The sequence below is a fragment of the Pseudophryne corroboree genome, chromosome 2 (assembly GCF_028390025.1).
Source record: "Pseudophryne corroboree isolate aPseCor3 chromosome 2, aPseCor3.hap2, whole genome shotgun sequence".
In the NCBI taxonomy this organism is placed as follows: Eukaryota; Metazoa; Chordata; class Amphibia; order Anura; family Myobatrachidae; genus Pseudophryne; species Pseudophryne corroboree.
In genome coordinates, this window is record NC_086445.1 from 854057080 (window position 1) to 854080415 (window position 23336).

The window sequence follows — 23336 nt, forward strand, 5'->3', positions numbered from 1 at the left end:
ACCAGGAACTAAACTGACTGAACTGATCGCAGTGGCAGAGTAAGTCTCGAGCTACTCAGAAACTGCTTAGAAATTTCTATTCGCAATTTTGAGAATCTTTCGTTCGCAATTTTGCTAAGCTAAGATTCACTCCCAGTAGGCGGCGGCTTAGCATGTGCAATGCTGCTAAAAGCAGCTTGCGAGCGAACAACTCGGAATGAGGGCCTATATTCTGTAAATAACCTCAAGAATTAAAACATCACTTTTAATACTTTAATGTTAAAATGAAATTTCCAAACACACAACATATAAAAGGTAAGTGAAATTTACAATGGCGGTGGGCAGGGCAGTATTTCTTATTAACAGTCCTAGCATTGTATTGGCCTCAGCACATCCTGGAAAATACACCCTATTATTACTGTATACACTTCACATTTAACAGTAACATTTGGCTGGCATATACTGTACATCAAGAGGAATATTAACAAGATGGCTGGTGTGCAAGGAAAAAGAATGAAACAAAGAAAAAAATATGTGACCAAAGGTGAATCTGCTGTCAATGTTAGACTGGATGGTGAGCCCACTGTACTAAACCGAGTATTCCCTGGGGGTCCCCCACCAGGTACTAGCTCGGCCCACTATTGTGCGGCTTCCAAGGTCACATGAGATTGGGCATATACAATAGGAGGTAACCGTAGGTCAATAGGCCAATCTGTTGCCTACCCACCCCTCCTGAATCATTGATGTTCACGAAAAGAGTGTTAAGATTAAGGGAAGAAAAGGGGCGGATCTGCTTTTGGCGTTAGACAGTGGATTAGATCCCACCAGTTGAAAAACTGCCGTGGCAAAGGAAGACACACTGAATCACCAATAAGAGTCCTGAAAAATAAAATAAAATATAAAATATAAAGAAAAAATGGAGGATAGAATAGGACCTTAATTAGATTAAATGTTGAGCATATAGAAAAAATATTTTAAATATTCCTTTTCCACCAGCCGCTATATGATTAATTAGCTAACTGCTGGTCATATACTGTGTAACCTGTATATAGGATGGATTATTATAATAAACCCCTTCTCTCATCTATACAATTCATCACGCATAGAAGCAATTTGTGAAACAAATGAATTCATAAAGTGACATATATAAAAAATTCACAAGCTGTTCCACTTAATACATTTGTGTAATTATTCCTACTATGTAAGAATATTGGTATCTGGACACATCCTAGATAATATACCCTATTATTACTGAACATTTGGCTAGCATATGCGTCAGGAGGAATATTAACAAAGTGGGTGGTGTACAAGGAAAAAGAATAGAAAAAAAAAAGGGGGGAAATAAGGAAAAAAGTATGTGAACAAAGGTGAATCTGCTGTCAACGTTAGAGTGGAGTTTTCGAGTGGTGCACCTACTAAACCAAGTATTCCCTGGGGGTTCCCCACCAGGTACTAGCTTGGCCCACTATTGTGCGGCTTCCAAGGTCACATGAGATTGGGCATATACAATAGGAGATAACCGTAGGTCAATAGGCCAATCTGTTGCCTACCCACCCCTCCTGAATCATTGATGTTCACGAAAAGAGTGTTAAGATTAAGGGAAGAAAAGGGGCTGATCTGCTTTTGGCGTTAGACAGTGGATTAGATCCCACCAGCTGAAACACTGCCATGGGAAAGGAAGACACACTGAATCACCAATGAGAGTCTTGAAAAATGAAATAAAGAATGAAATATAAAGAAAAAATGTAAGATAGGAAAGGATCTTAATCAGATTAAATGCTGAGCATACAGAGAGAATGTTTTTTAATATTCCTTTTCCACCAGCCGCTATATGATTAATCAGGTAACTGCTGGTCATATACTGTGTAACCTGTACATAGGATGGATTATTAGAATAGACCCCTTCACTCCGCCATACAATTAATCACGCATAGAAACAATTTGTGATTTTTTTTTACATTTTTATTCTTAAAGTAACATATATAGAAATTCACAAGCTGTTTCACTTAATACATTCATGTAATTATTCCTTTAAGAATACCACTTCCACTTGTGGAAAATAGTAACAGTAGGTTAGCCAAGTATATAAGAACATAGGTAACAGAACACCAATAATACCTGCTGCTCAAAGACTATAATGGGTGTCAATTTTGCAGCCTGTAATTCAAAGATGAAAGAAACAATTTAACTGTTTTTACAGAGTTCTTGTCACCACAAATGTAAGCTATCAGGCTAGCCCACCTGTTACATTCATGCACAGATACATTCTCTACTTGTGACAGAAAAGGCTGCAACAATGTTGTTGAGTGTGTTACGAAGAGTAACAGACTGTCACTGTTAAATTCTACTCACAGACCATGGTTGAACGTCAGTTTTATGGGTTGAGAATCCCCACAGCAGGCATAATTCAACACATCTAAAACCACATTAAATTATTACATCTGTCCGACCATATAGATTGAGTAATTATCAGCGTGCCACTCATTAAGGGAAATAAGTACCTTATTAATAGTCTCCCTGGGTAACCCTATATAGGAACCCCATAGCATTATGCATAGATTGCTAGCATTAGATAGTGCTAAAGGGAGTCTAAAAAGAAAGAGTGTACATGTGTGCCCGAGAAGAGGTGGACTATACGTGTGTTCTGGAGGTGGCAGGGGCATTCACACTGTTACCGTTCCTTGTCAGACTCGACAGTAACTCCGGCGCCCTTCCTTTGGTAAGCATGTGCCGCAAAACAGGAGAAAGGGGGATAGGGGAGAGCGGCCGTCTGAGAACTCATGAAAAAAGGTCAGACGCCGTTACCTCAATCACTCTGTGTGCTGGGGTCCACCCGCCCAGTATCGTCATCTGCCGCCTCATAGAATGTGAGACATGGAGCGTGGAAAACGCGTTTCACCCGCATTCACGGGCTTGGTCACTTCTGATCATCCATGATCTCCAAGTAGTTCCAACAGAAAAGCCTGCCCCACCACCCATGTCAATAGATGATGCAGGTGGCACTAGTGTCACGAAATAGCTGAAGCCACCTGCCCCTCTCTCAGGTCCTGGCGGCTCCATTGTCCTCCTCCACCTGTGGCCCACCACTACTGATACTCACAAATGCTGCGTCTGTTGGACAACGTTCATACCCTCCTCAGGTCCCAATGGCTTCCTTTTCTGGCACTGCATATGTGATGTCATGCAGTCACAGCAACTGAAGTGAAGAGAAATGAATAGAAGCAGGCTCTGTGCATGCTGAAGACAAGGTGAGAGGGGACTGGAGGAACACAGCAAGGCGGGGACGCTGCTGGAGGGACACAGGCAGTTTGCTGCCGGAGTGACAAAGGCAGAGCTGAGTACAATGAGCACTACTGTGGACACTATGTTCATAAGGGGCACTATGGGCATTATGTGCATAAGGGACACTACTACTGTGGGCATTATGTGCATAAAGGGCATACCTACAATGGGAATTGTGCACAAGAGGCACTACTGTGGGCATTGTGTATAAGGGGCACTACTGTGTGGCATAACGTGTATAAGGGGTACCACTGTGTAGCGTAATGTGAATAAGAGACACTACCGGGTGACGTAATATGAATAAGAGGAACTACTGTGCGAGGTAACGTGAATAAGGGGCAATACTGTGTGGTTTAAAATGAATCCGGGGCACTACATGCAGTATAATGTGAGTATGATTGTGCTACTATTGAGTAATTTAAATTTGGGGTACTACTGTAGGACCACGCCCCTTCCTTGTGAGATCACTGTCCCTTTATAAAGTATGGGAAGTAGGAAACACATTTAAAGTATGTAGGGGGGCACCAAAAACCCTAGCACTAGCCCTGGCACCACCTACTGTAATTGGGGAGGGGGTGGGGGTAGATGGGGTGGGGGAATGCGTTCCACCACCTCTCCAGGACCACTTTAAGCCCTGCCCACAAGTCTTCTCTCCTCCATCCTAAGTGAAGGATGTGCCTGAATGTCTCCTATAGGAGAGACTGTGTGTCACTGCCAGGATCCTCACTATAGTACTGTGTCACCACTGATAAATATTATACAACCCGGTAACACCACTGAGCATACACTGTAGGTGTCTCAGACCACCAACATTAATCTCATAAATTCCTGGCTGCTCCCGAGATACTGAATCCTGTACCTGCTGCATACTGATTAAGCTGTATTATTATGCACCTGCTTTCAGTGTGCAGTCAAAATACAGCTGGTAAAATACCGGCAGACAGAATCCTGCCCATCGCCGGGTATTCCCACCCGGTTGAGCCGGCATCCCATCTGCCAGTAATACATATGTACAGGGCTTCCATCAAAAATTGTAGGGACCGGGACTGACAAAATAGACAGGGCACCCCCATCAAACAAAAAATATTCTGCCACACTGCTCCACCCCTATGTGATGTTACATATAGGTGGAGCATTGCGGACCTGCAGGTACGATTTGCCAAGCTGATGAGGGAAGGCTTGTTTTACAAGTCCGCCCTGTTCATCAGCATGCTGTTGTTGCACTGCGGTGCAGCTCTGCGGTGCAGGTATTGGCTGTAAGAGCCAGGGGTGGGTCCCCCTCTCTATAGGCCCGGGACCCCAGTCCCCGCAGACCCTCCCTGGTGGCTGCCCTGCATATGTATTCCCTGCTTTCTACTGGTTTATAAAGCAATCCCTGGCTAAGCTATCTACTGTGTGTTCTAACCTCCATTTCACACCACTGACATCTATTACCATCATAGGATCTGCTAATACTTATAACATGCTTCATATCTGTTTATTTTGAGGTGTCTACAATTACAGTTTTGTTTATTGTTTGTTTTTATTCTGTATTATCTGGTGAATCAAGGTACAGTGTTGTAAAAGGAGCAGCATTCTAATAGGCCCTACACACATGCCGATATTCTGAAAGATATGAACGATCTCGTTCATAAATGAACGAGAACTCGTTCATATCTTTCAGTGTGGAGACTCCAGCGATGAACGATGCGCGGCCCCGCGCTCGTTCATCGCTGATCTCCCGTCGGCTGTGCATGCAGGCCAATATGGACGATCTCGTCCATATTTGCCTGCACTTCAATGCAGCCGGGTGACGGGGGGAGTGAAGAAACTTCACTCCCCCCGTCACTGCCCCCCCGCCGCCGGGTTGCTCGTCGGCCGTATCGGCCGTCGGGCACCTCGGCGGCGCATCGCCGAGTGTGTAGGGCCCCTAAGAGATTAATGTTCGGAATGATGGCTGATGTTATTAATACTATTATTTATTAATGTTATTTCTCTCACTGGCATTGTTTTTAGCTGTGCTGTTGAGATCTCTTTTGTAACTGTGCTGTGATTTCATGTTGTAAGAGCCGCAAGCCTGCAGTGACATAACACTGACACTGCCAATGTCACAGTGACTGTCTATTCTTCCTAATGACTTTTTAGTTTTCTGCAGAAGAAAGGTAATTAAAAGAAAGTGCAGAATTGGCCATTCAGTGATACTGTGTTTTGGTGCAGAGTTTGGGGGTTGTTTAGGTATGATAGCAAACAAAAAAAGTTAGCAATTAGGCAAAACCATGTTGCACTGCAGATGGACCAGATAGATGTAACATGTGCAGAGAGAATTAGATTTGGGTGGGTTATATTGTTTCTGTGCAGGGTAAATACTGGCTGCTTGATTTCTACACTGCAATTTAGATTTCAGTTGGACACACCCCACCAAAATCTAATGGTGTGTACACACGGTGAGATATTTTTTTTCGATTTTGACTATATGACTATATGGTCAAAATCGCAAAGAAAGTTAGTGCGGATTGCAAGGTGAAAGTCACCTTGCGATCCCGATCCCGCGCAGTCGGTATCGCGTGCCTAGACAGACTGTGCAGGCAAGTCAATTTTGACTATCTCGTATAAAAGATAGTCAAAATTGACACTTAGCCAAAATCGACAAAGCCAGTATCGCAAGCACTCATCTATGCTTACGATACCGACCTAGTCCCTGTTGCATAATGAGAATCAGGCCCAGCCCGAATCTCACCGTGTGTATGCAGCTTTAATCTCTCTGCACATGTTACATCTGCCCCACCTGCAGTGCAACATGGTTTTGCCCAATTGCTTACCTTCTTGGTTTGCTAACAAGCCTGAATAAGGCATTTTATCTGGTAATTCAATATCACGAATTCCTTCAGTGTCTGCTGTGAGCTTCATTAAGTGCTGGTGTGTGGAACTGACATCAATTCAGAGATAGGAACTATATTACTGTACTAATTAATAAAATGGGGTTGATTCTGAGTTGGGAGCAACAAAAGGAAAGCAAGTACAGCTGCACTTGCATGTAGCCCATAATGATGGACAGATTTAGTTTTTTAATTACAATTTCGATTTGAATTTGAACACATTTACCCCTGCCCCACCTGCAGTGCAACGTGTTTTTTCCCAGTTGCTTGCTTTTTTGCTTTACTGACAAACATGAATCAGGCCATTGATGGTCATTCAGATGTGGAAGGAGGTGCTATCACTGCTGGTAATGTGGTAGCTCTGTATGGTAATGCAGCAGGAGGCGTTTATTACAAGAATATGCCTCCTGCTGCAGTAGGGCAGTAGTGATCCAACCTGCGTCCTAGGACACAGCATTAGATCACACACACACACACACACACACACACACACACACACACACACACACTCGCACTCGCACACACACACACACACACACACACACACACCATTGAGCGGCTTGCGGCTACCATGCAACAACGGAGATCCCTGGCTTCTTCCCTCCCCCTAAACAGTGGTGGCATGCCTCCATTTTCACAAACAAGCCGTCGCTGCCACCTCCATGCCCCCAAACAGTGTAAGACTGTTAGTTCTGCAAATACGCAAAGTACCAAATAACGGTATTTTGCACATCAGGGTGCTCATCCATCTGGACCTGAATGAGGTCCAACCAGGCTTAGACTGGCCCACAGGGGTACAGGGGAAACCACCGGTGGGCCCCACTGCCTGGAGGCCCACCTCCTCCTCTAAGGATCATGTTCCAGACTGAGCACTTGAATTATACATTATACATATGTTACCTTATACTGGATTATGATGTATTTTCTACAATGCATTGCTGTTATTAATCTGATACATTATCATGCAGCAGCTGAATTTACTGTATAAATTTATGATGGGGCCCAAAAGTTGCACTCTCTAATAGTTAGTCAAGCCAGTGAGCTGGCAGGCCACACCTCCTCTGTAGACTGGCCACAACCTAGCATGGGCCCCTACCACTGCAATTCTCCCGGTGGGCCCTACATGCCCCAGTCCGACACTGGGTCCACTGTACACAGTTACTTGCACATTTTTAGTTTGAATCAAACTCACAATTAGCTCCAATGTGTACAGATATAAACCCCATAGTCTGTACGCTTCACAACATGCAAAAACACAAGGAGTCTTCTCTCTCTTTCTCTCTCTCTCATATATATAAATATTCTTATTAAATACTTTGTTCTTTACATAGTTGAATGTGCTGACAACAAAATCAGACAAAAATTATCAATGGAAATCAAATTTATTAAGCCATGGAGGTCTGGATTTGGAGTCACCCTCAAAATTAAAGTGGAAAAATACACTACTGGCTGATCCAACTTTGATGTAATGTCCTTAAAACAAGTCAAAATGAGGCTCAGTAGTGTGTGTGGCCTCCACGTGCCTGTATGACCTCCCTACAACCCACACAAGTGGCTCAGGTAGTGCAGCTCATCCAGGATGGCACATCAATGCGGGCTGTGGCAAGAAGGTTTGCTGTGTCTGTCAGCGTAGTGTCCAGAGCATGGAGGCGCTACCAGGAGACAGGCCAATACATCAGGAGACGTGGAGGAGGCCGTAGGAGGGCAACAACCCAGCAGCAGGACCGCTACCTCTGCCTTTGTGCAAGGAAGAACAGGAGGAGCACTGCCAGAGCACTGCCAGAGCCCTGCAAAATGACCTCCAGCAAGCCACAAATGTGCATGTGTCTACTCAAACGATCAGAAACAGACTCCATGAGGGTGGTATGAGGGCCCGACGTCCACAGGTGGGGGTTGTGCTTACAGCCCAACACCGTGCAGGACGTTTGGCATTTGCCAGAGAACACCAAGATTGGCAAATTCACCACTGGCGCCCTGTGCTCTTCACAGATGAAAGCAGGTTCTCACTGAGCACATGTGACAGACGTGACAGAGTCTGGAGACGCCAAGGAGAACGTTCTGCTACCTGCAAAATCCTCCAGCATGACCGTTTTGGCAGTGGGTCAGTAATGGTGTGGGGTGGCATTTCTTTGGGGGGCCGCACAGCCCTCCATGTGCTCGCCAGAGGTAGTCTGACTGCCATTAGGTACCGAGATGAGATCCTCAGACCCCTTGTGAGACCATATGCTGGTGCGGTTGGCCCTGGGTTCCTCCTAATGCAAGACAATGCTAGACCTCATGTGGCTGGAGTGTGTCAGCAGTTCCTGCAAGACGAAGGCATTGATGCTATAGACTGGCCCGCCTATTCCCCAGACCTGAAACCAATTGAGCACATCTGGGACATCATGTCTCGATCCATCCACCAATGCCACGTTGCACCACAGACTGTCCAGGAGTTGGCGGATGCTTTAGTCCAGGTCTGGGAGGAGATCCCTCAGGAGACCATCCGCCACCTCATCAGGAGCATGCCCAGGCGTTGTAGGGAGGTCATACAGGCACGTGGAGGCCACACACACTACTGAGCCTCATTTTGACTTGTTTTAAGGACATTACAGCAAAGTTGGGTCAGCCTGTAGTGTGTTTTTCCACTTTAATTTTGAGTGTGACTCCAAATCCAGACCTCCATGGCTTAATAAATTTGATTTCCATTGATAATTTTTGTGTGATTTTGTTGTCGGCACATTCAACTATGTAAAGAACAAAGTATTTAATAAGAATATTTCATTCATTCAGATCTAGGATGTGTTATTTTAGTGTTCCCTTTATTTTTTTTAGCAGTGTATATATATATATAGCACTAAAAAGAAATGAGGGCGCACTCAGTGAGATATAAATGTCAGAACGTTTTACTACACATAACATATGCTCACATACATCATAGTTTAAAAGCACCAGTGTGAAGAGGAATCGCTGCTGTCTCCGGATCACAGCCTGCGGCTCATCCTGCACAGTTCTGGCTACAGTCTCCAATGGGTCAGCATCTCAGCTTACGGACTCAATGCTCACAATCAGCAAATCAAACACGTCCTAAGTTGGCCACGCCCAACGCGTTTCGTCACCGTTGGACCGTCACCCTCATTTCTTTTTAGTGCAATTATCTATGGATGAACAATGGTGGTAACATTGTCCAATTTAGAGGTGCCAGCATTCACATCATTTGGAAATCACGGACTTTACTTATATGAGGACACTGAGCATTGATTGCACGACCATTCAAACTAAACCATATATATATATATATATATATATATATATTGATAATGCCGTTTTATATGCAGGAATGAAAAGCTATACCTTATACACACTTCAAATACACTTTACCATGAAGCCGCTGCGGCCGCTAAACTTAATACACACCCTACGTACATTGTACACTGTTTGCGTACAGAGTCCCGTACAGTGTACGGACTTTGCGTACACACGCCGCGCTAACGGTACAAAGTACACGCAGTGCGTACACACCCAGAGATACATTTTAAACCTTTTACAGCAATGCAATGCGATAGTAATACACTTTAAACCTTAGCAGGGAAAGGAAGACACAACACCAGTTTGTAGTTAAACCACTGGGTTCCGACACCACAGCGTATTATTACTGAAAGGGGGTTACAATATAAACAATACAATACAACAGAATAATGGCTACAATCAATGGTACATACGTGAGTGGATTCGCCACGCTACCCAGTCTGGTCCTCCGTCATCTAATAGATAACGTTCTGAGTCTTGTGTGTGACCAGGCCTGCAGCAGGCTCTCTTTATACAATTCATCCAAAACTTAACACCATGGATACTGTAATCTCTTTGTCCATTGGACACAGGGATGGTCATTTACAGTACAGGAGAGGTCATAGGTCGGTTTGAGTAGGTGGGCGATGTCTGTTCCAACTGCTCTTGTGGGTGGTCTCCTCTGGATTCCCGCCGCATACATAATGTACAGTAAATACAGTTTATATCTATATTCTGCTCCTGCACATAACTATCCGCAGGAACATGCGATCTTCCTCAAACCAACACCGGAATGTTACCCTTAAAATACCCTACAGCTGGATACCAAACACCACCTTATAACCTTGTTCTGTCCCCTCCTATCCTGTAAAGATGAATCCCTTTGTTCTGTTACCATTTAAACTGCTGTTACTTTCTGATGTGGTGCAGGGAGACTTTGTGTACATTGTGCACTATTTGGATTAAATATGTAATGTGTTTTGATAGCTTTCCATGCGTTCACAAACTCTACCGTAAATACCCATACCACGCGCTAATGCGCAGGACCGCAGGAGCGACCATACGCAAATTGCGGATATGTGCACGCACGGCAGAACCAGTACACGCACGGAGGCCATCTGTGTGTAGTTTGTACGTGATGTGTGTACTGCAATATTTTTCGACTTTGACAGTATATATATATATATATATATCCCACAATATTTAATTAAAAAACACACAATTCTATTGGCAATACAGTACATCAATTCTAGGAACTGGAATATTGGAAATTCAAGTATTAATGCTGGGGTCAGCTAAGCAGACAGTTTGACACGAGGAAGAAGAGAGAGGTTCCTCAGAGTCACCAAGGGCGTATCTACCACAGGTGCAGGCCGTTCAGCTGCTATGGGGCCCAGAACGGAAAGGGGCCCACCTTCCCTGTCACAGTTTCATGTGTTATGTAGATGGGAGTAGCTACCAGGTGCAGGATGTGCAGCTACTAAGGAGCCCAGAGCTGAGAGGGGTCCACCTTCACCTTCTCTGTCACAGTTACATGTGCTATATACATTTTACATCAGTAGGTACATAAGGGTCCTTACAAACTTTTGCCTTTGTGACTACAATATATCTAGTTATGCCCATGGCTTTGAGTATTGTGATGTGGTATAAAATGAACTGAAGGGCATTATAATGTTACATAATATGAACTGTGGGCACTGTAATGTGGCACAATATCAAGTGGAGGCACTGTAATGGAACATAATATGAACTGGGGCACTGTATGTCATAATGAGAATTGGGGATACTGTGATAAATAATGTGTACAGGCAGGTCTACAATGTGACATAATGTTAAATAGGGCATTACTATGATTCATAAAATAAACTAGGGCACTACTATGGGGCATACCATTAACTAAGGCTCTACTATGGCTCAGAAAATAAACTAGCGCACTATCACGGGACATACAATTTACAACTGCTGCAGATAGGTGCATCTCTAGAAGCTTTCAAACAGGGGCCCCTTCAAAATATTGCTATGGGGCCCACAAATTTCTGGCTACGCCCCTGAGAATCACTGTAATGTTCAATGCACTGTAAGTTCCCAGACACTTCATATTGCTGTACAGCAGCTACACTGATGTGTACAATGCTTACATTCATGCAACAGATCACATATTCACTATGTTATGGCACCAGGATCTATTAATTTAACTCAGATATTAACCCATTAATTGCCCTCCTACACCCAACCCACCATGCACAGAGTTACACCTCAATTCACTAAAACTATAACGTTATTAGCCCTACTTGGGTTTGTTTCAGGGCCCTATTCTTTCACTATTTACATTCCATAGATTTTCTCTAGGTTCTCCACATTTTGGCACTTGGCAGATAAGTTAGAGTGTAAGCTCTAGTGGGAACTGGTGTGAATGATTATTTTTTTACAGGTAGCAGAGGAATAAAGGTACAGCTGCAGCAATAGTATAGGGGCAATCAGGGCCGGTGCTAAGGTGTTCGGCGCCCTCCTGCAAACTATAAATTTGTCGCCCTCCTACAAATACAGATGTGGCCACACTTATCTTACCTGCAAGCAGCCGCATCGTAAGCTGCGTCCTGTTTGAGGGAGCGTACACACCATGCGATCCTATGGATTACAGATGCATGCTCGCCCACGGGCAGCACACACTAATATACCACCTCCCCCGCACACAATAATATACCACCCCCCCTCCCCAGCACACACTATTATACCCCCCCAGCACACACAAATATACCACCCCCCCTCCCTAGCACACAATATTATACCACCCATCCTCCTCAGCACACAATAATATACCCCCCCAGCACACACTATTATACCACCCCTTCTCCTCAGCACACACAAATATACCACCCCCCTCCCCAGCACACACTATTATACCACCCCTCCTCCCCCGCACACACTAATATACCACCCCCCCTCCCCAGCACACACTATTATACCACCCCGCCTCCCCAGCACACACTTATATACCACCTCCCCTCCCCAGCACACACTTATATACCACCTCCCCTCCCCAGCACACACTAATATACCCCCCCAGCACACACTAATATACCACCCCCCCTCCCCAGCACACACTATTATACCACCCCCCCTCCCCAGCACACACTTATATACCACCTCCCCTCCCCAGCACACACTTATATACCACCTCCCCTCCCCAGCACACACTAATATACCCCCCCAGCACACAATAATATACCACCCCCTCCCCAGCACACACATATAACACCCCCCCAGCACACACTTATACACCACCTCCCCAGCACACAATAACATACCATCCCCCCCCCCACACACACACACTGCAGAATGTACCTGAGTTTCTGCTTCTCTGTATGGCATGGCAGGCTGCTAGATGGGCTGGGCTGCTCCTCTCACGTCTGAAGGCTCCTCCAGTCGTGCAGTCACATGACTTCCTGTTCCTGCCTAATGTCAGGAAGCAGGAGGTGGCTGCCCAGGTCTGCAATGAGGCTGAGCACACAGTGTGGCTGCATATTAAAAGTGCCCGGGACACAAAAATTACATTGATGGGAGGGGAGAGAAGGGGGATAAGGGAGGGGGCGGGCACTGCTGTGTCTATACTGACAAAGGGAGGGAAGGGGGTGGGGGCTACACTGCTGCCTGCCTGTTACTCAGCTTTGCAGAAGGTGCGGGGAGGAGCCTGACGAGAGGAAGAGGGGAGGTCCATGATAAGACAGAACAATAAAGAGCTTCTGTATATGCTGCCGGCGCCGCTGCTGACTGTCAGTGTGACAGGCGCAGGCAGCAGCAGCTGGCAGCAAGGGTCAGTAGCAGAGCAGGGAGAGCGCCTCCTGAGTGCAGCGCCTCCCTGCTTTACAGGCTTTGCTGAGCGGCAGAAAAAACTGTGCTGCCATGTCCTATTTGGATAACAAAATCAAGTTTCTTAAGGGCCCCATAAACTACAGCAACATGTCGGAGGCTAAAGTCGGATGCGATTTCCCTTAAACCGTCAGGCAGCTTTCCGGGCGGCAGGATCGCATACGATACATCGTTTGCGGTCCTTTTGCATACAATGTATCGTATGTGATCCCAGCTATGCCTCCGGGATCCAACAGATCACAAGTGCAGCACTAACGACCTAGGGGCTCTGATCCGATGCTCACAGGACCACGCATCGGATCGGATGTAAAACACATCCGATTTGCCACTTTTCCTCTGATTTATCGTCCCGAAAGGTCGAAATCGGTTGAAATCGGGCATTATCGTTCTAGTGTATGGGGACTTTAGCCCTTAAAATAATATTTATTCATAACCAATAAAAAAATGGACATTGTGGAACATTTAAACTTTTCCCATAGTTCGAAAAATTACTTTCACTATGTAATTTTGTTATACAGCAATAAACTACACACAAATAAATTCCAGATTAATACACTTTACTTAGAATACAGTACAGTCACATTACTTGTTGTGACATTCTCATAATAACAGGTCCCTGCCAGAGGTTGAGACAGAGGAAGCTTTGCGCTCCCTCACCTGAGTGCTCCTACTAGGTTACACAGTGCCAGATTAAGGTCCACATGGGCCTGGAGCTGAAATTTATGAAGGGCCTATTGTGTGCTGCTGCAGGGGTTAACGTCGCAGGGGTGTTACTAATAATATGGAGGGTTGTATCAATAGTGTAATGTGAGTCTACAAATGAACAAACCCTTGTTAACGTGACAGCAATATGACAAAAAAGAAAAATGGCGCTTGATGTAAATGTGAAACCTGTGAAGAATGGCAACATTAGGGTTAAGCTGCGGGAGGAGGATTGGGCTAGTGACTCACCACTGGAATTCCACTGCGGCTGACACTCTGAAGTCAGCGCCTCACTGCTGGAGCAATAGACACCACTGGAGATGTTAAACCAGGTAACTAGAGTGCTGCATCAGCGGAACTAATATGTTGACATTCTAATCACGTCAATGTATCATCAGTGTCAACATGATAAATGATCATCAGTGTCAACATAATAAATGTTGACATAACATACCAAACCCATATTTATTAGTATTTTTTTAAATATTTCCCATTCATCCCACCAAATCTCTTCAATGGCCCTCAGTTCTCACCAGATTACCCTGCATTCCCCTTCAATGCCTCAGTCATGCCCCTTTCTGGGGGTATCCTTTTCCCTGCACACCAACAGACCACAATTCATGCCCCTGTAATGCCTCACAACTTAACAGGACAGATCTCTGTGCAGTGTTCCAACAGAGTAGAAGAAAAGAAATGGCCAGCAGAGAGGGGATTTACAGACTGCTGGAACAGGGAAGTAGTAGTGGACTCAGAAGGTTTAGCAGAGGTACGGGTTTATGCAAAGGTCTCTGATGCAGTTGTACTGAGCATACTCAATGCAGTTCTGGCTGCTTCCCGTCAGCCACACAAGAGTCCTTCTACTAATTCCAATCTCTTTTTCTTCTGTCACTAACCTTGCCACTGCCAGTGACTCTGCCTCCAGGTACTGTCCCCGCAGTGGTGCTCCCTGCAGTGTGCTGTTACTGCTTTGGGTTCCAGGAATGCATGGAGGCGAGTGACTGCTCTGCTCAGAATCAGGGGGTATTCACATCAGTGTTGAGCTGCAACGGTAGGGGGATACAAGCTGCGATGGGGGAGGAGGGGAGGTGGGTGGTAGCAGGACACTGACGTACCGATCATCTGCGGCAGCCACGTAGCTCAGTCACACCCATCAAGGCTGCCTTCATGGATCTGAGCTTCATGGCTACAGCAGTTGTGCAAGGTGGTGGGATAGCACTTCTGTCATGTCACATGGTGGGATGTGACGTGACGTTATGGTGTAGCTGCGCTGGAGAGACAGAAACTGTGCAGTGCAGGGAGGGCTTGTGAAGGCTTCCACTGTGCCTCCATTAGCAAAATTATTATTATTCAACTCTAGGCAGGAAAGGGGGGTAGGGAGTTTGCTGTTTGAGTGGGTGGTGCCCATTAGGCAGCCACAGGCAGGCCACTGTAACAAGGAAAAAAAATCCTGCTTCCAGCAGCACAGCAGATCTTGTGGGCTTATGTTGGGGGGGGGCTGGAGCTGCTGCCCCATCTATTCCATTGTTAATCCAGCCTTGAGGTCACATAGATGCAACCAGTCTATTAGCCGAAAACAGCTTCTTCTACTTTCCCCACTAAACTCCAGCAGCCAATCAGTTCAGTGTGAGGCAGGAAAGTAAACATTATCAGCCTTTTCCATTATAGGATTGTCTTTCCTGTTATACAATTGACGCAAACTGGCAGCCAGGTTGAATGGATTATTATTATTATCCTTTACAAGGGTTCCGCAGCGCCCAATTACAGAGTACATAAACAAATAATCAAACAGGAAAACAGCAACTTGCAGTTGACGACAATATAGGACAAGTACAGGGTAAATAAACATAGCTACATCAGCAGATGACACTGGAATAAGTATCAGGTGGCAGAAGACTGGTGGATTTGCTGCAGCTGAAGATGATTAAAGTAAGAAAAGGGTAAGCACATGAGGGAAGAAGGCCCTGCTCGTGAGAGCTTACATTCTAAAGGGGAGGGGTAGACAGACAGGGGTGAGACAGATTGGGGTACATAGAGAGCGTGGAACAGAGGTTTAGGATGAGATTTGGGTGGGTTTGGTGAAGAAGTGGGTCTTGAGAGCCCGTTTGAAGTTTTGTAGAGAGGTGGAGAGTCTGACGGGGAGAGGTAGGGAATTCCAGAGAAGTGGTGCAGCACGTGAAAAATCTTGGAGGTAGGAATGGGAGGAAGTAATCCGTAGGCAGGAGAGTCGGCGTGCATTAGCAGAGCGAAGAGGACGGGTGGGAGTGTAAAGCGAGATAAGGTCAGAGATGTAGATGGGAGAGGAGTTGGTGAGGGCTTTGTAAGCAAGTGTGAGAAGCTTGAAATGGATTCTGAAAGGGAAGGGGAGCCAGTGAAGGTCTAGTATGAGAGGAGAGGTGGACGTAGTGCGTTTGGTGAGGAAAATGAGCCGGGCAGCAGCATTGAGGATAGATTGGAGTGGAGATAGGTATTTGTCAGGAATGCCAGTCAGGAGGAGATTACAGTAGTCCAGTCTGGAGATTACCAGTGAGTGGATAAGAGTCTTAGTAGCATCCTGGGTCAGAAAGGGTCTGATCCTGGAAATATTTTTTAGATGAAAACGGCAGGTTTGTGAGAGGTGCTGAATGTGTGGTTTGAAGGAGAGGGAGGAGTCAAGGATTACTCCAAGACAGCGCACTTGGGGGGTAGAGGAGATAGTAGTGCCATCAAGAGACAATGAGATTGTAGGAGGTGAGGTTATGCGGGAGGGAGGGAAGATGATCAGCTCGGTCTGAGACATGTTAAGTTTAAGAAAGCGCTGGGGCATCCAGGAAGAGGTAGCAGAGAGACAGTTGGAGATACGAGTGAGGAGAGCAGGGGAGAGGTCTGGAGAGGAAAGATAGATTTGAGTGTCATCAGCATAGAGATGATATTGGAAACCAAAAGAACTAATGAGCTTACCTAGTGAGGACATATAGAGAGAGAAGAGGACCAAGGACAGAACCTTGGGGTACCCCTACAGTTAGTGGAAGTGAGGGGGAGGTGGAGTCATGAGAGAAGACAGAGAATGAACGGTCAGAAAGGTAGGAAGACAGCCAAGAGAGGGCAGTGTCACGCAGACCAATGGAGTGAAGGATTTGCAGTAGGAGAGGATGGTCCACAGTGTCAAAAGCAGCAGAGAGATCAAGTAGAAATAAGTAGAGAGTAGTGTCCCTTAGATTTAGCAGCATGGAGGTCATTGCATACTTTTGCAAGGGCAGTTTCAGTGGAGTGGAGAGGACGGAAGCCAGACTGGAATGGGTCAAGCAGTGAGTGTGAGAAAAGAAAGGAAGTAAGGCGGTTGTAGACAATACGCTCAAGGAGTTTGGAGGCAAAAGGGAGGAGAGAGATGGGTCGGTAGTTGGAGAGAGTGTTTGGATCAAGGGTAGGTTTTTTAAGAATAGGAGAGATAAGTGCATGCTTGAAGGCAGAGGGGACAGTGCCTGATGAGAGGGAGAGATTGAGAAGGTGGGAAAGATGGGAACAAGCAGAAGGAGAGAGGTAGCAGAGGAGGCGGGAGGGGATAGGGTCAAGTGGGGAGGTGGTGAGGGGACAGGAACGAATGAGGGCCATGACTTCCTCTCCAGATGCATGGGAGAAAGATGACAGAGTTGGATCGAGGGATGGGGAGGGTTGGTAAGGGATGGGAGAAGGCTAGTTACTGATGGTCTGGTGTGATGTGATGTCCTGACGTATGGAGTCAATTTTGGATGTGAAGTAAGTGGCAAAGTCAAGAGCAGAGAGTGAGGAAAGGAGACGAGGTGGAGGTGGGCAGAGGAGTGAGTTGAGAGTGGCAAAGAGGCGCCGGGGGTTGGAAGACTGGGAGGAGATGAGTTTCTTGAAGTATGACAGTTTAGCAAGAGAAGGGGCAGCACTGAAGGATGAGAGAATAAGTTTGAAATGGAGGAAGTCTGCCTTAGAGCGTGATTTCCTCCAGTGTCGCTCAGCAGTACGTGAGCATTTTTGCAGATATCTGGTGCATTTGGTGTGCCAGGGTTGAGGTGTTAATTTGCGAGGGTGAATAGTGGTTGGTGGAGCAACAGAGTCAAGAGCAGAAGTAAGGTATGCATTGTATGTGGAAGTGGCTTGTTCAGGGCATGAGAGAGAGAGAATAGGAGAGAGAAGTGAGTCAAACAGGGAGGAAAGGAATGTGGTGTCAATAGCTTCAATGTTACGCTTAGTGATGGTAGCCTTAGGAGGTAGAGATGGGGAAGTCGAGAGAGATAGGTTAAAGGAGAGCAGGTGGTGGTCAGAGAGGGGAAATGGGGAGTTGGAAAAATCAGAAATATCACAGCGGTGAGTGAAGACCAGATCCAGTGAGCTCCCATTCACATGGGAGGGTGAGGAGGTCCACTGGGAGAGACCAAGTGAAGAGGTGAGGTTAAGGAGTTTAGAGGCAGGGGATTGTGTGGGGATGTCAATAGGGATGTTGAAATCACCTAGGATAATGGAGGAAATGTCTGAAGAGAGGGAGTGAGGAAGCCAGGAAGCAAAGTTGTCGATGAATTTGGAAGCAGTGCCAGGGGGGCGGTAAATGACAGCTACTCTAAGATGGACTGGTTGGAAGAGGCGTATGGCATGGACCTCAAATGTAGAGAATGTAAGGGATGGTTCTGGTGGTATGAGTTGGTAGGAGTAACTAGAAGGTAAAAGGACCCCAACACCACCCCCATGGCGACCCCCAGGTCGGGGTGTGTGTGTGTGAATGTGAGGCCCCCAGCAGAGAGAGCAGCAGGAGAAGTAGTGTCAGAGGGCGTAATCCAAGTTTCAGTAATGGCTAGTAGGTGTAGGGAGTTGGAAATGAAAAGGTCATGAGTGGGGACCAGTTTGTTACAAACAGATCTGGCATTCCAGAGGGCACAGGATAGGGGGTATGAGTTTGTGGGAGAGATGTGAATGAGATATTCAGGGTTGCTGTAGCGATGAGGTGAGATTAACTTTGAGGGCAGGGATGATGAGAGAGTAGTGATGGTACGGGGGCCTGAGCAAGGAGGGGAAACTGCAGGAGGTGGGTAGGGAGGGAGGTCAGTGTGATGTGGATGGGGGTGTGGGGAGGTGACAGGGAAGAGAGAGAGGGAGCAGGGCTGAGTTGTGGGGTAGCAGGACCATGGGGCAGAGGTGAATGAAAGTGGCTTAACAGGAAAGGTGGGGGAAGGAAACAGGGATGGAGGGGAGACAGAGGAGGGGAGAGAGGAGGAGGTGTAGGAGACTAGGGGGGAAGGATAAAGATATATTATTAGGTAGACACTGAGTGATGTGGGGAGTATAAGAAAGCCTTGACATAGTGTTAAGTTGGTAAGTAGGTTGAGGGAAAGTGGAAGTAGGAGAGGAGACTGTAAGGGAATCCGAGCAGAAGAATTGCAGAAATGCAGGTGAGAAAAGCAGTGTAGGCTCAAGGGGTGTAGATTTAGCATGAAATGAGTCAAAAGCGTAGATAAAGTGGGTGCAGAAATGTATTTGGAGTGTAAGAAATTAAAGGATTGTGAGAGGTTTAAGAAGCAATGGTAATTATGTTAGATTTTTTAAGTGTTTGCAGGTAAAATTGCATTGGTGCAGCTGTGCTTAAAAAACAACATTACAATAATACAGATACATGCATTTGTAGGTGAAATGGACGGTTTTTGAAATGTCCGAGTAAGGTAGTTCCGTGCTATTTAATCAGATGCAACAATCAGGAGGTGAGTGATCTGAGGAGTAAGTGACTCACATTTGTTATTAGTTCTTCAGTTTTCTTTGTTTTGTTAGATTGGTGTTTTGTTAGATTAGAGATGACAGAGCAGTTATAAACCCATGAACTATCTTTCTGAGACCCAACAGCAGCAAAAAAAAGATGGAGTACACTTGTAGGCAGTGCTTAAAGTGGCACTAGTGAGGTGGTGGAACTCATCCCCCCCACCACATCTTAGTTCTAAAGGCATTGTGCGCACCACAAAAAAAGGGGTGTGGTATCAAAAAGAAAGGGGCGTTGTCACACAATAGTATCCCCAATTCAAATTATGCCGCACAGTAGCACAATCTTATTCACATTATACCACATAGTAATGTCCCGTATTCATGTTATGACACACATTAGTGCCCCTTATGCTTAAAGCCCACAGTAGCACGACCCCTAATACACATAATGCTCACAAAAGTAACGCCCCTTATACAATGCCCTCAGTAGCAGTGCCCCTTATGCAATGTTCACTGTAGTGGTAGTGCCCACAGTGGTAGTGCCCCTTATGTGGAGCCCATACTAGTGGTGCCCCTTATGTAGTGCCCATAGTAATGGTGCCCCTTGTGTCCCCAGGAGTGATGCCCCTTATGAAGTGCCCCCAATACAATGTCCTCATTAATAGTGCCCCCAGTAGTAATGCCCCTGTGTATTATTGCCCCAGTAGTAATGCCCATGTGTAGTAGTGCCCCAGTAGTAATGCCCCCTGAAGTATTTCCCCATGTAGTAGTGCCCCCAGTAGTAAAGCCCTGTAGTGATGCTCCATGTAGTATTGCCCCCTGTAGTTTGTCTCAGTAGTTTAGCCCCATGTAGTTTGCCCCCAGTAGATAGCCCCCATGTAGTTTGCCCCCAGTAGTTAACCCCCTAGTAGTTTGCCACCAGTAGTTTAACCCCCATGTAGTTTGCCCCCAGTAGTTAGCCCCCATGTAGTTTTACCTCAGTAGTTAGCCTCCATGTAGTTTGCCCCCAGTAGTTAGCCTGTAGTTTAGCCCCCAGTAGTTAGCCCTCATGTAGTTTTCCCTCGTTAGTTAGCCCCCATGTACTTTGCCCCCAATAGTTAGCTTGTAGTTTAGCCCCCATGTAGTTTAGCCGCAGTAGTTTAGCCCCCATGTAATTGGCCATGTAGTTTGCGCCCAGTAGTTAGCCCCCATGTAGTTTGCCCCCAGTAGTTAGCCCCCATGTATTATGCCCCAGTAGTTAGCCCCCATGTAGTTTGCCACCAGTAGTTAGCCCCCATGTATTATGCCCCAGTAGTTAGCCCCCATGTAGTTTGCCACCAGTAGTTAGCCCCCATGTAGTTTTCGACCAGTAGTTAGCCCTCATGTAGTATGCCCCCAGTAGTTAGCCCCCATGTAATTGGCCCCAGTAGTTAGCCCCCATGTAGTCTGCCCCAAGTAGGTTAGCCCCATGTAGTGTGCCGTCAGTAGTTAGCCCCCCTGTAGTTTACCCCAGTAGTTAGCCTGTAGTTTATCCCCCATGTACTTTGCCACCAGTAGTTAGCCTGTAGTTTAGCCCCCATGTAGTTTGCCCCCAGTAGTTAGCCCCCATGTAGTTTGCGCCCAGTAGTTAGCCCCCATGTAGTTTGCCCCCAGTAGTTAGCCCCCATGTAGTTTTCGCCCAGTAGTTAGCCCCCATGTAGTTTGCCCCCAGTAGTTAGCCCCCATGTATTATGCCCCAGTAGTTAGCCCCCATGTAGTTTGCCACCAGTAGTTAGCCCCCATGTATTATGCCCCAGTAGTTAGCCCCCATGTAGTTTGCCACCAGTAGTTAGCCCCCATGTAGTTTGCGCCCAGTAGTTAGCCCTCATGTAGTTTGCCCCCATGTATTTTGCCCCAGTAGTTAGCCCCCATGTAGTCTGCCCCCAGTAGTTTAGCCTCAGTAGTTTAGCCCCCATGTAGTGTGCCCCCAGTAGTTAGCCCCCAGTACCGCCACTTACACTCACACATAAACAAAAAAAACCACAATACTCACCAAGCCCCGCTCCTACGTCCGACTGCTGCCCTCTGTATGGCGCCCACTCCTCAGAACTATGGGACAGATGTCATGACGTCTCTCCCATAGCGTGCCGCACACTGTCAGAGCTCCGGCTGCTGCTGTGGGGAGGGAGCCGTGCACCCGCTGGTAACACAATCTCAGCAAGCGCCTGGCATCTCCCTGCTGTGCAGGACTGAAATCGGGTTAGGTGAGCCTCCAAATGGTACTGACGGAACGCAGTTCCGCCCCGTGTCCGGCTCACTTTAACTCCCGCATGTAGGTACAGTAAGACGCATGGGACAATTTTATATTTCATGCTTTTGCCAACTAAACCTGTACAATTACAGAATGGGTTCTGCATAGTTCCCTGGGCAACAAGATAATGAGAACTCTGTTATTCACAAAGGAATAAAATGAGTAATAAAAGAAGTGATAAGTTCTCTATGAACACTGAGTGCTTCACCTGCAGCAGACACCTAAAGCTGATGTTTATTACTGTAACTAGACCGGTCACAATCCTACTTAAAAATAAAGCAGACAGTCTTTACCATGAACAATATAACCCACCCAAATCTACATCTCTCTGCACATGTTACATCTGCCCCAACTGCAGTGCAACATAGTTCTGCCCAGTTGCTTGCTTTTTTGGTCTGCTAATAAACCTGAATAACCCCAAAGATATATAATAAAATAATTAAAACAGAACTTACATGACGTACATGAAATAAAACATTTTTTTAATTCTAAAATGAAATTACATTGTATAAGTAAATTGTATTCCAAATCTTATTCCCCTGTACTGTGTTCTGGGAACATAAATCATAATGTGACGGGCTACTGGTAACAGAGCAAATTTCTATTTTGTCTCAAGAATCTTTTAAAAAGGTCTTTGTAGCAACGTCCACATTTTAAGTGTAAATTATTTTTTTTTTAATACTTTTGGAGGGCAAAACTAAAGCTGAAATCCATTTCTGTCTGCAGAGTTTCCAGACAAAATGCTAATGCTATTTCTATGCTGAAAACATATTTTCAATTCATCAACAGGTTAAGTAATAACAGAAATAAATGATTATTTTTTTACATTTCCGGTGGTATGTAATAGAGTCTGAGAACGTTGGCCGATTTAGGACGTTTTGCCTTGTAAGTGATTGCCCTTTAAAAAACAACAACTCAGGGATCAGCCGGCATCCCGCACCTCCGGCGATCTCGGATTACATCACATCCTGCCGTTCCTTTCTATCTTCTGGTTTTTCTTTACAAAATATCAAATACAATAAAAAAAATATAAGCTTCAGAGAAATGTTGTTCACATTTTATTTGAAACTGAATAAAAACTATATATTATCTTTGTACATCAGATAAGTGCATTGTTTACCTCCCGTTTTCGCACATTCCCCAATGACATTGTAAATGTGTTTTTAGCAGTAGCACCTCTTTGTACATCTGTATATTCCTTGAGGTATATAATTAAGACATTATAGAGATCTCTTATACTGTACCTTCCTACCCACACACACAAAAAAATAAGATTTTACTTACCGGTAAATCTATTTCTCGTAGTCCGTAGTGGATGCTGGGGACTCCGTAAGGACCATGGGGAATAGACGGGCTCCGCAGGAGACATGGGCACTTTAAGAAAGAATTTAGATTCTGGTGTGCTCTGGCTCCTCCCTCTATGT

The 23336-nt window shown here is 45.8% G+C and overlaps 1 protein-coding gene across 3 annotated transcripts in view; it reads right to left on the reverse strand.

Annotated features, from left to right (window-relative positions):
* The window catches only part of CTPS2 (CTP synthase 2), an 848459-nt gene that overhangs the window by 179545 nt on the left and 645578 nt on the right, over nucleotides 1-23336 (reverse strand). The window contains exon 19 of one of the 3 annotated variants that reach the window (XM_063955807.1): nucleotides 22374-22909. The exons of the other annotated variants lie outside the window; for them this stretch is intronic. Within the exon in view, the coding sequence (XP_063811877.1) occupies nucleotides 22894-22909 (16 nt within the window). The 3' untranslated portion in view covers nucleotides 22374-22893. Of the gene's footprint in view, nucleotides 1-22373; nucleotides 22910-23336 lie in introns of those variants that run through there. 3 annotated transcript variants of the gene reach the window in all.